At 42.7% G+C, this 12,963-nt stretch overlaps 1 protein-coding gene across 3 annotated transcripts in view; it reads left to right on the forward strand.

The window, feature by feature from the left end:
• PSEN1 (presenilin 1) overlaps window positions 1-10,263 on the forward strand; it is a 46,906-nt gene extending 36,643 nt beyond the window's left edge. For all 3 annotated transcript variants that reach the window (XM_019551723.1, XM_019551722.1, XM_019551721.1), the window contains 2 exons: window positions 6,678-6,796; window positions 7,211-10,263. In XM_019551723.1, the coding sequence (XP_019407268.1) occupies window positions 6,678-6,796; window positions 7,211-7,366 (275 nt within the window). In that variant the 3' untranslated portion in view covers window positions 7,367-10,263. The remainder of the gene's footprint in view (window positions 1-6,677; window positions 6,797-7,210) is intronic.
• The last annotated feature ends 2,700 nt before the right edge of the window (window positions 10,264-12,963 follow it).

Consider the following 12,963-nt stretch of genomic DNA (forward strand, 5'->3'; position numbering starts at 1 on the left):
CCCTTGTCCCTTCCCCCACAACAGAATTACCAGCCAGATGCTGCTCTCCAAGCTGCCAGGCTGCATATTGGCAATCGGATTGGTATTGGCTTGTATGGCTCATTAAAAATTTGCCATCAGTATCATCCCCAAAAAAGTCTCTATCAGTGCACCCCTATTACCAAGTGGTTAGTTATTTTTTGTGTAGGTGGCTTGGCTATATTCTTGGACATCTAAAAAAAATGAAGGGATTGTTTTAAATATTTGAAATTGTCTAGCATCTAGGTTTAGCAGTCTCTCACTTGTTCTCCCTCAGTATTTGAAATGAAAAACACTGCAACTGGGGTGTTTGCATCTCGTTGTATTTCTACAACCAATGTAAAGTAATGACAAACATGCAGTGTTGTGAGACTTGTCAGCCAACTTGAACTGGTTAGAAGGTTGTTGGAGAACTCAGTTTGGGAGCTTGGGAGCCATTTACTTTGTTCTCTAAAGTGTTCAAAACACTGAAATGAAACGTACATGCTTATTATGAGTATAATGTGTGCTCTAATGTCTACTCCATTTTCATCGAGTTACTTTTGAGCAAATAACTTGAGCTTGGTTCCTTTTCTGACAGATCTGCATTTAATCTGGCACAACTCCTGTTTGATAGAATAGAATTTGTGTGTGTGTACACATGTGCCTACATTCACTGTTTCTAAAGGCTCCACATTGTGAAAGGTTTAAGCCCACCACATGGGTACCACCTCCCGTTGCACTGCACACCTACACTCCACTCCTTGCTACATGGTATAAGTAGAAGAAACCAAAAGAAGCAGTGAACGCAATCCTGAATGACCATTTGGCAGACTTAATAGGAAAGTCTTTGGAGAAGCCATAGTGAATAGGTGACTGTAATCTGCAAGGTATATCTGAGGAACCCCAGGGAGATGAGGGGTTGAAAGAAAATGATGAGCCAGGAGCTGAATGTCTGATAAATTGCCCTACAAGAGGTTTATGAAGGAAAACTGAGAAACTATACTCCCAATTTAAAGTTTTTCTTAATTCCTGTACCTACAGACATCACACCTATTTGGATTGGCTTTTGCCTAGTTAAAGACTACTTCCGTTTCTTTTGGGGGGGGGTTGTTTTCCCCTCTAATCTGACCCTCTGGACCCTCTTAATGCTTTCCCTTCTAATCTGACTTCATTCTGAGGCTCTGACAAAAGGCAGTAGTCTGGGACAGAGCTGCCCCATGTCTAAATGGATCTCCCTGGCAGTGGCTGCACAAGCTACACCGGTATGGAACATGAACCCTTGGGCAGCATACCACATGGGTACCATCTCCTGTTGCACTGCACACCTACACTCCACTCCTTGCTGCAGTGCATGTCTACATGGGGACCCCTCCCCTCTCCACCCACATCTGCTCCGGTGACCCCTTGTAGGTGCTCCCTCACTGCTAAACCATTTGGCATCTGGTCCTAGCCTTGTCCTGAGAAACTTGCACTATGCTGTGCTGTGCCAAACTGCCCCTTGGGACAGGTGCAGAACATAAAAGCTGGGGGAGGAAGGGGGAGCCTGGAGACTCCAGCTGCTGTTGTAGCCAGAGCAGTAAAGGGGAGTCATAGCCAGGCAGAAGCCCAGTTTCTGCAGCTTAACCCCTTATGGTCCACATGTGGCCTACAGGGTGCCAGTTGGACAGATGTAGTCTAGGGCAGTAACTTTCAAATTTCCTAAAGTTGTAGAACACTTTCATATCACTTGTTCTGCCTCAGAACCCCTACACCTGGCCCTGCAGGTCATTTGAGCTGATGTACAGCCAGGCAACTCAACCCAGCATGGTGGTGCACCACCTCCCAGTTTACTACACTGTTACCCCCAATCTGTGTGCAACCTCTGATAATCTATCATGGAACCCCAGGATTCCACAGAAAACCACTAGTCTAGGGAGTCCTTTTCCACAGTGTTGCAGCCTGAAGTGTGGTTCCCCCAAGTGTACAGGGAGCTCACAATGACAGTACAGAAATACTGAGCTGAAGGTGATGTCATGTAACACTGCTTCTGTGCTGAGACACATAGGGTAGTATGTTGAGCTCATACATAAGACTTGGACCGCCCTTCAAATCCAAGAACAATGCTGTTGGGCCTCTGTGTGAGAGTTTAATACAGCTGTAAGAGTATATGGGTAAGAAATAACTTCACAGAATACTTACGATATAGCCATTCAGAATGGAACTGTTGAGGACTCCTCTGTGGGGGATGGGACAATTATCGTAGTTTAGCAGCAGATGCAAGATAATTCTGAGGTGAGGAGCAAATAATGCATGTATTTGGATTGTGGAGGACCAAAATTCACTGTAGAGAATGTATTCTGCAGCTTATCGTACTGCAAAGTATGTCTTTAGTGAATTAGTTCGTTGTCTAAAACGTAGTGGGAGACTGTTGGTGGAGGCAGTAGTGCCAGGAAAAAATAAGGTGGGAAGAGAAGGAGGACCCACTTACAAAATAGTGTCAAGAACCCTTCTCAGGGGGACAAGAAGAAGGGGGAGAAAGAGCATAAAGGAGTGAACAGTTGCTGAAGGCAGCATCAGATTCAGCCAAGATAGCAGTATTCCAAGTCTTTTTCCTTTGGCAGGGAAGAGGTTGGAGTCAGGGCTTCATGGGAATTGCAGCAGAAGTGGCTGCTGCTGCTAGAAAAGAAACAAAAGGAGGCCTGCAGAGGTGAGGTAGGAGGGTTGAGTTCTCTGCCAATGGCCTGTCAGACATAAAATCACTGCCCAGCTGTTCCTCTTTAAAAAGTGCCCACTTGGGCCCTAGCGCTCTCTGTATTCCTGCAGAACAAGTCTTATGCCAGATGCAGTGATGTGTATGAGAAAGATGCAGGCTAGATGAAGGCATCCAAGGGGCTGGATCTGGTCCACTGGCCAAGATGTTTGAAACCTTTGACTTAAGGAGTTGAAACAAAGCTAAGACACTATTTGAGTCTTATTTAAAGGAACAGATATACAGGAAGTCTTCATTACATCTGTTTACAAAAGCACTGTTAATTGAATGTTACGTTTCTAATGTCACTGCCAAAGTGGTACTTACCATAAAAATGAATACATTGACTTGTACATTTTTCCAGGGTCTGCATATTGCTGAACCACAAATACCCATTTAATCTGCAAGATCCATCATAATTACACTCAGTGCCTTTTAGAACTACAATAATGAAGATTGTGTCGGAGACAGGAGGACACTGGAATGTTTTTCTCGATATAGGTGTGTGCATTGGCAAATATGCTAAATAGTTTCATAGTGTTTAGGGTCTGAAGGGACCTAAACAGATCATCAGGTCCGACCCCCTGCCCAGGGCAGGAATGGGTGCCATGGTCATAACACCCCAGCCAAATATCTGTCCAGCCTCCTCTTGAAGACCCCCAAGGTAGGAGAGAGCACCACGTCACTTGGGAGCCCATTCTAGAGCCTGGTAGCCCTAACTGTAAAGTAATGTCTTCTGATGTCCAGCCTGAACCTTCTCTCTAACATCTTGTGGCCGTTTTTTCTAGTAACTGGTAGTGCCCAGGGGAACAGAGCCTCCCCCAATTCCTGCTGGTCCGCCCTGGTGAGTTTGTAAACGGCCACCAGATCCCTTCTCAGCCTTCTCTTGTGGAGACTGAATAGGTTCAGACCCTTTAGCCTCTGCTTGTAGGGCCTGCTCTGCTGCCCCTTGACCATGCGAGTGGCCCTCCTCTGGACCCTGTCAGTGCTAAGCACATCCCTCTTGGAAGTGCGGCGCCCAGAACTGGACACAGTACTCCAACTATGGCCTGACCAATGCCGCATAGAGGGGAAGGATCACCTCCCTGGACCTGCTTGTGATGCATCTGTAGATGCACGACAGTGTGGTTAGCCTTACTGACCACTTCCTTGCATTGGTGGCTCACGTTCATCCTGGAATCAACAATGACTCCAAGATCCCTTTCTGCCACTGTGTTGACAAGAAGGGTGTTCCCCAGCCTATAGGTGCGTTGCTGGTTCCTTCTCCATAGATGCAGCTCCTTGCACGTGTCTGCATTGAATTCCATCCTATTCTTTTCCGCCCACCTCTGCAACCTGTCTAGATCTGGCTGGATTCTGTCCCTCCCTTCCAGTGTGCCCATCTGGCCCCACAACTTGGTGTCATCAGCGAATTTGGACAGTGTGATTTCCACACCCACATCCAGATCACTGATAAAGATAAAGATGTTGAACAATACAGGCCCCAGGACTGAGCACTGAGGGACTCCACTGCTCACATCCTTCCAGGTTGAAAATGACCCATCTACCACCACTCTCTGGGTGTGACCATCTAGCCAGTTTGCCACCCATCTGATTGTGTAGGCATCAATGCCGCAGTCACCTAGTGGGAAACCATGTCAAAGGCCTTCTTAAAGTCCAGGAAGACTACATCCACCCTGAGACCCTCATCCAGGGACTTTGTGACTTGATCATAAAAAGAAACCAGGTTAGTCAGGCAGGACCTGCCCTCAGTGAACCCATGTTGGTTGCCCTTGAGCATTACCACCCCCCCCCCCCCCCCCCCCCCCCCCCCCCCCCCCCCCCCCCCCCAGGTAACCCCCCCCCCCCCCCCGGCTGGGCCCTTGCGGAAATCAGAATGTCAAACTTGCAAACAAGTCATCTCCCTGGTATCCAGGGCAGTAAAAATTGTGTTTAATCCATTTTCACCAGTAAAATAAAATAACAATTGTGAAAATGGCTACAGCAAGTATAAGGTGACACCTGAACGTGCTCAATGCAGTGTTGCATTAATAATTTAATTGGAATTTGTGGGCCTCATTTAACTTGTATAAAGTGGAGCAGATAGCAAAGATCTGTTTTTTCACTACAAAATGTTGGCCATAATCTCTGTATCAAGATGGAGCACTGTTTGTGGGATTTGCACAGGTTTTGGCTGAGCAGCAGTTTAATAGCATCTGTGAAAGGGTTGACACTGGACTTCATCCATGCTGGCCAAGAGAAATGCTGGCAGCCATCTTGCAGCTCAGTCTCTCCATAAAAAATCCAGCTCTAGGTCACGACTCTGGAAAATCTTATTTTCTATATTCTACTTTCCAAAACAAGGTGCATATCTTATTTGGGGCATATGGTATGCAAGAAAATGCAAAATCTAATAATAGCTATCTATAATGCAGCCACATGAGGATCTCTTCACATCATCACAAAACCATTGTGCAGCATGTAGAGCAGGTGTCGGCACCCCGTGGCACATGTGCTAAGCATGGCAAGCAAAGCCATTTTGCTTGGCACGCTGCAGCCAGCCCTGGCTCCAGGAAGCTGCTGCCAGCAATGGAGCCTGAGCTGCTCCTGGCAAGGCTTGCAGTATCCCAGCTGCTTGCTGGGAGCAGCCCGGGATCCTTGCTGGCAGCAGCTCCCCAGAGTTGGAGTGGCTGCAGCCGGGAGGCTCCAAACAGCTGTGCTGGGCTCCCGCATCAGCTCTGCACTGGTGCGTACAGGGGCGCATCCTAGCGGGCAGTGGGGGAGGGGCATGAGGCAGCACAGCCCTGGTCTCTCCCCTGCTCCTGGCACCAAGGTGATGAGCCCGACACAGCTGTTTGCAGTCTGCCTGCTGCTTGCTGCAGCTGCCCGGGCTGGCTCCAAACAGCTGCGCTGGGCTCATTCCCTCCCTGCCTGGAGCGGGGGAGAAACCAAGGCTGCACTGTCTCAAGCCCTGCCCCCACCACCTGCTCTGAGGCGCGCCTGCACACACCGGTGCAGAACTGATGCTGGAGCCCGGCACAGCTGTTTGGAGCCTCTTGGCTGCAGCCGCCCCGGCTGCTTCCAGCAGGAAGCTTGGGATGCTGCAAGCCCTGCTGGGAGCAGCCCAGGCTCCAGCAGCTACCCAGAACCGGGGTAGCTGCTGGCAGCCACAGAGCCCGGGCTGGGGGGCAGGGGCTTTGGGTGTGGGGCAAGGGGCACAAGCACGGCGGGGGGGCTGTTGTGGGAGGACGGCCTGAAAATGAATACACAAGATCAAAGGAAGTATCAGGGCATCCTGCCATGCCCTCTTTTTTTTTTTTTTTTTTTTTCCCTGCGATGCTGGCACTCTGGCACCTTAAGAGGTAGGCATTTTAGTGTTTTTCGGCACTCTGGCCAAAAAACATTGCCTACCCCTGGAGTAGAGGCTTCAAAAGGAACTGATGCCTCAGTCACCATTCTCGTAATGCTTCAAGATCCTATCTTTGCATAGACTAGCTACTGCTTTGGAGCCACTCTCAGTAGAATGTGCAAATGGACTACCACTCAAAGGAGAGAAACTGGAGGCCTTTGACATGAGTTGTTACATGCCCTCCCTTCTTCAGAATCCTTTACACCTATATAATGCTGCCCAGAGGAAACTGTCCAGACAAATTATCGCCTTGTATGTTATTAGTATGAAGCACAAAGAGATGGGGTGTAAGGTACTACAGAATAACATAAGCATGTGAGGCCCGCACACCTTCATCTATAGTTGCACATTAAAAACTCCAGTTTGTTGTAAAGCAAGTTTCCTTAATGACTGGTATTTCTAACCCTTGCTTTTCTTAATTTAGAAGTTGTGACTTGGGGATGCTCTTAAGTTGTATTTTTTAAATCATTTGTCATATTGTCCTCTGTGGCCTTTGGCTAAGATGCTGTATTAACAAACAGGTACTACTTAATGCTTTCCCTTTTTTTCTTTCCGTTATAGGGGGAGTGAAGCTCGGTTTAGGAGACTTCATTTTCTACAGTGTTTTGGTTGGCAAAGCCTCAGCAACAGCAAATGGAGACTGGAACACAACTTTAGCATGTTTTGTAGCCATACTAATTGTGAGTATAATATCACTGAGTAATGGTGATGTTTCATCACATTCCTCTAACCAAAAGCCATAGCAGTTTAATCCACTGGGAATGCCATATGTTTGATTTAGTGCCTGCTTCTGCTATCACTGAAGTCAGTGAGAGCTTTGCAGTGGATTTCAAGGGGAGATCAGTATTTAGCTTTAACTCGGGAAACCATAAAAGCCCCACTGGGCTTTGCAAAGCAAGTTCTAGTATTTTCCAAACTTGGACCCTTTGAGTTAGTTTCTGTACTGTTCTAACTGATGGAAATAGCCACCCAAGGAAAAGAAATATATATTATACTGACCCTTTTATTAGCTTTTTAAGCTTAAAGTGGTCTATAATCTATCTCTTTGTTGGTTAGATTTCCACCATATAATTTTCCCTCATCTTTCTCTTCAGGGTCTGTGCCTTACTCTCCTGCTGCTTGCCATCTTCAAGAAGGCCTTACCAGCTCTTCCAATCTCCATAACCTTTGGGCTTGTCTTCTACTTTGCCACGGACAACTTGGTGCAGCCCTTTATGGACCAGCTGGCATTCCACCAATTTTACATTTAGCACACTTGAAATTTGGTATTTCTTGGATATTCTTATTGACTGTAATGGATCTGGAAGAAGAGGGTTTTTCCTTGGTCCTCACATGACATGAAGTTCAGTGCTCCAAGATTTCCTGATGGTACCATTATAACTTTCTCCCATGTTTTCCTGAGACAGCTGCTGCACTGGGCACCATAAGGTTCTTCTTCATAAAAATGGCTTCTTCTTATGGATCAGAATTTGGTGCCATTGTCATAAGCTATCTGAGTTATGGACTGTAATAAGGACTACCTGTGTAAATGTTGCTAATGCTTCCACCAGCAATATGACACCTGGGCACAGGTTGATTTCTTTTATTATTTTTTTTTTTATTTTTTCAGCATTAAGGGCACTCAGGACTGCCACACAGTCAAATAAAGGAAATTAAGAAATCAAACAACTCTTTTCAAATGGGTTACATAGCAAAGTCACCTTAGCTTAAACCATTAAAGCAGTTACGTTAAAAGGTTTAGTCCTGGCCCAATTTGGATCCCTGGGAAAGGACTAGCTATTGCAGCAATGGGAGTAAGGAAGAAAGATATCTCTGCTGAAAAGAATTCTACTATGACATAGTTTCTGTGCCTAAGTGTGCTTGGTCTTAGTAAGTTTTATTTAAAAGGTTATTTTCACACTGGAACTCTAGCGGCTATACTTGGTTTACTAATACTTGGCATTCTCAAGCATGGAGTACACATATAGTACTACCGCTGCCAATTTCTTATGTAGCTACTGAGACTTGGACTGAATAATTTGGAACAAGTCAGTCATGAAGTCCTAACTGGATCCTTGATTATAAAAGGTTATGGGATTAATACTCTGACATTGCAAGGCAATTTCTGGATTTATTTTTCTGCTTCTGTTAACATTTTGGTACAATATCAGTGTAAACCCTGCCTTTAGATGGCCACTAGCCTGCATTCTGTAAAGTTATTTTGCCCCCTGCCAAATTTGTCCATGTACAAAATAGGCAGACACTTGCAGCAGCATTACAGGACTTGAACCTCAGTTTTTCAGTATAGAGGACGGGGAACTATTGCTAATAGCACTTCTGCCATTTCCTTTAAACCTCTCTCTTCAAAAATATGTAGCTGAAACCATCTTGTATGCAGGAAACTTAAATTGAATGGCACTACAGTTCCTAAGTAGTGTACTGTTGACTTCACCATTATGTTAACCCTTAGTATCAACCACTGTCTTATTTCAGACTAAAACCTAAGGTTGAATGTTGATTTATATTATGCAGTATATTAACTGAACAATATTCAGTAGCTAAGTGAGACATCACTTAGTGTTGTTGGGGCCTTTTTTTTCCAGTGATGATGCAATGTGCAGAGTAGGAGAGAGGAGAAACCTGGAAAAGCTAATGGGAGAAGAGAGCCAGAAAGGTGAAAGGAAGATGGGTTGAGAAGATGATAAACTTTAATCTCACCATAATCTGCTTTGTTCATTGTTTAAAATCATAATATTTTGGTGTTTCTTTGAATTATCACTTCGAATTGGGGTATCTTGGAGGAAATGAGATGAGGGAGAATGTTTTATGTAGTCTAAAAGAATGTTTTTGCTGCAGTTGAACTCCAACGAAGTGTGTAATAAGTGGAGAGGTTTAACTCTTGACAGGCATTCTGGTTTGATAGTGGAGTCCTTTCTAAACTTACTTGCCTATAAATTAAACTGGTACAAAGAGGCACATCAAAGCCTTAAAGCAAAGGTTTTTTTCTGTAGAAAGGGCTTTGCTTCAGAGAATGTGTTCGCTCATAGGACTGAGACTTGTATTTATGGTTTCAGCTTTTTGTTTGAGTATTGGATAGCATGATTTTGGATTTGCCTTGAATACCAGGAAGCTTGTTGTCTTTAACTGTCTTAGGAAACATTTGTGTATTGTCCAGAGTAACCTACTAGCCATAGAATTTTGGTATCTGGAAATTAGGGCAATTACATAAAATAAGGTGAACTTGCCCTGCTCATCTGAGAGTATTTGCATTCTATTCATTCCCTGTGTTTGCCTGTTCAATTCATTATAGATGGCATTAATAAAGTAACCATATCATCAGTACCTCATTCTGACTCTCCAGGTCACACTTGCCTGTGTATTTGTAAAGACTAGTTCACTGCTCCAGATTTCACTTAAGGGAATTTTATTTTAAATATTTTTAAACAGCTGAAAAACTTGTATTAATTTGCTTTGCTTTTATTTGTTCCCCTCATGAACTTTCATCTCTGGGAAATTCAACTGTGTGTTTTGTTGGGCATCCTATCCAATTATTCTCTCTGTTGAAATGGATTGCCAAAAGTTGGTACCACTATGAGCTGTTTGCATATCTGAGCCAAGTCTCAGTTAAGAGCTGTTAGTAACATGCAGAAGTTGTCTTTTGTTTCACGTAGTCTCTGTAGGAACTCTGACTCCTTTAGGGGTGGATCTAGCATCCATCAAAATAAGAACCTTTTTCACTTTACTTCAGTGGCTGTTTGGTTCTGTCTCTTAAGGAAGAGTTCAAAATGTTCAAAACATTTAAACTAAGTCTTCCACTGCCTAAGATCATCATCCTGGACTTAATTTCTACTTGTTGCAGAAGGCTGTGGTAGAAGTTACACAATGTGTGCTTGTTTTCTAATGTGTGCCTCTGTACCTCAAGATGCACAAATTTAAAAGAGAAAGCTGCTTTGATCCATCTCAGTGCATAAGCATTATGGTTTTTATATCATTTCTCTTCCCCCCTGACTCCCTTTCAGTCTCAATCCACCTTAAAAAAACAGACAGACAAAAAGACCCACTAATTTATTATATTGGCCTGTTTCAATCTAGTTTGCTTAGCGTAATCAAAAGATTCTTGGTACCTATTAGCCCTTCTGATTCTTAAAATAAAATGCAGTAGACAACACACTAGGCTGCAGAAAGAGCTGTGGACTCTTCTATTGTGTAACTTCAGCAGAAGTGCCTCTTTCATCCATGTTCCAAACAGTCAGTCTTGACTGACCAGTAATGAATAGACAAGGAGTCATGCTTCAAGACCGAATGCAAATTATCTTTGATAGCTTCCCTCCCCTTTGGAGTTGCTTAAGCAATTAGTCTTCTTTATTAGCTGTTCATCCACAAGGTTTCATAAACCATAACCCTGAGTTTTAGGCACACTTAAAAGTGGCCCCTGGAATTTATGCCATATATTTTCTTCCTCATTCCCTGTGTTATGAGAGTTAGTCCAGAGCAAGCAGTCATAAAAGATTTTTGTAAACAAGAAACCACTTTCATGGCTGTAGTGAATGCTGCTGACATGAATAACTAGAAGCTCTTTATGAATGCAGTACATCTGAATTCAGATGCTACCTGTGGGGAGTGAGTTTGGAAGGTAGGCACCTTCATTATGTAGCATGTTTAAAAACTGCCCTTGCTGGGCAAATCCTAATATTTTTTTTTTTTTAACCAAATATTCAAGGGCTGAAGTCTGCTGAAAATAGCTAAACTTGGAGTACAAAGCAAACCCTGGATGTTCCAGGCACACAGAATGGTGCTGTTTAAATGCATCTGTTATTGGCCCTCTGGGCCTATACATGATGTTTGCCCTGCCTCTATTGCAGTGAGGAGGAGTTATCTCGGAGTACATTTGAGTGGAATTTCAGGATGGATGATGCAGTGGGAAGGAACTTCTCCACACACCTTATTAACCAATACTATTTTAGCAACTATGCCATTGAGACCAGTATAACAGAGACTATGGCACATGTCTGCACTATGATGGTTTCAGCATATGTTTGGTCATTGAGAATGCTGGAATATGGACTTGAATGGGATTCTTTTACACTCAAGCATATGCTGTTTTCTTTTTTTACAGACACTGGTTTGTACATAATCTGAATTGAATGTGAATAAGTTTTTTAAACACCTTTCCAATTCTTGATAAAATACAGTTTTGATAGATTATTGCAAATTTTCCTGTATTTGTCTAATTATTAAAATAAAGAATGCATGGGTCCTAATTTTGCTATTTGTCCTGGTTTAAATGCAGTTGAGTTTTAAGTATGAATGTATTAAACATTAAAGCTATGTTGGAGGCCTAAATGCTCTAAATTTTATATTCAGTATCCTGAATGAATCCTTCTTTTAAACAGTGTTTTAAAGCTTCTCATTTCCCAAAGGAACAATTTCTTCAAGCTGGAATTCTTTCGAAACACTTTAAAAAAAAGTTTCCTTTCATATTCATTTAGAGAATCTGTCAAAACCCATTATAAGAGCCCACATGAGACATAATTAAGGCATGAAATAAGCTTTATAAAAATATACTGAGACTCAAGCTGTCTTGCACTAAAAAAAAATAATCTTAGTTTGGCAACATTATGTAGGCACTTGAAGAAAGCACCTCTCAAGTAGCACCTAAATGATCTTTTGTATTCATAGAAGGAGTCTCCCTTCTCTCCTACTGCAGCATTTCAGCTTTAATTTACTCAAATTTGCACTCAGTAGTGGTAATGTTTTTGTTTGGGGATTGTCCTGAGTCTGTTGAATTATTATGTAAATGCATATATTTTGTTCTGTTAAAAGAACTAAGCAAATAGTCATAGTGAATAATGTTTGATGTTAGCTGTTTACCATGCTTTTATATACAAGCATCTTAAGATTTCTCAAATATACTTATTCAGTAAATAATTCTAGTCTGTAGATGTTCACAGGGAGTTCCTTGCTAGCATTCAGGGTTCAAAATGTGATCAGTCTGTTGCTTTTGACCGGATACTTTCTTTCCTTAATATTATTCCGATTGCATAAGTATAACTTCTACTGCAATTATTTCCACAAGAAATTTGATTATAAAAAATTAAGAATTTAATTTCCACCAGAATTCTTTAATTTGCTTGACTTGTTTTTGCAGATATTCCACGTGTTATCTTGCCTTTGCTTTTTTCTCCTTTTTTCTATGGAAACGCATATTCCTTTTCTGAGAATGGAGTGTTAATATTATTTTTGCTGCCTCCATCTTAGTTGCTGTCACTCCAGCTGCATAGGTCTCGAAGAGAAAAATCATAGCTAACAACATTTTTGAGAGTATTTTTAAATGATGTCCCAGTTCTAAGTTGTGATTAGCATGGGATCTTGTTAGGGTAGAAGTAAGCTTTGGCGAGGTAGCAGCAATACTTGAGAACAAATGCTTGAATTATTCATGCTCAGAAGAAATGTATTTTGATTAAGTGTACCCTTTAAGAACTTAGTGAACATGCTTGTTGCACTCTAAAATTTCAGGATGTAAAAGTGATATAATCTTTTATCCATTATTTCTTAGATTGTTCCCTTTCCTTGTTCCTTTCAGCTGTAAACCTCTGGCATTACATAATATGAAATTCTGGTAAGCAGGTGGTTCAGATGTTGCTGTACCTACGTTACTATGGAAATGGCTGCTCCACCTGTAATGGAGATGCTTCGATTTTGAATTACCTGGAAATGGCGTTTGAGACCAAGATGCTTAAGGGCAAGTTATGGTTTACTGTAAATGGGGTGTAACTTCTGAATTGTTCAGAGTAAGGGAGCCAGCAACTTTTCATTGCCTCCTTTGTAAAATTACTAATACATCATGACACATTTTATTGATATATTC

The sequence above is a fragment of the Crocodylus porosus genome, unplaced genomic scaffold (genome assembly GCF_001723895.1).
Source record: "Crocodylus porosus isolate Cpor-Errol unplaced genomic scaffold, CroPor_comp1, whole genome shotgun sequence".
In the NCBI taxonomy this organism is placed as follows: domain Eukaryota; kingdom Metazoa; phylum Chordata; order Crocodylia; family Crocodylidae; genus Crocodylus; species Crocodylus porosus.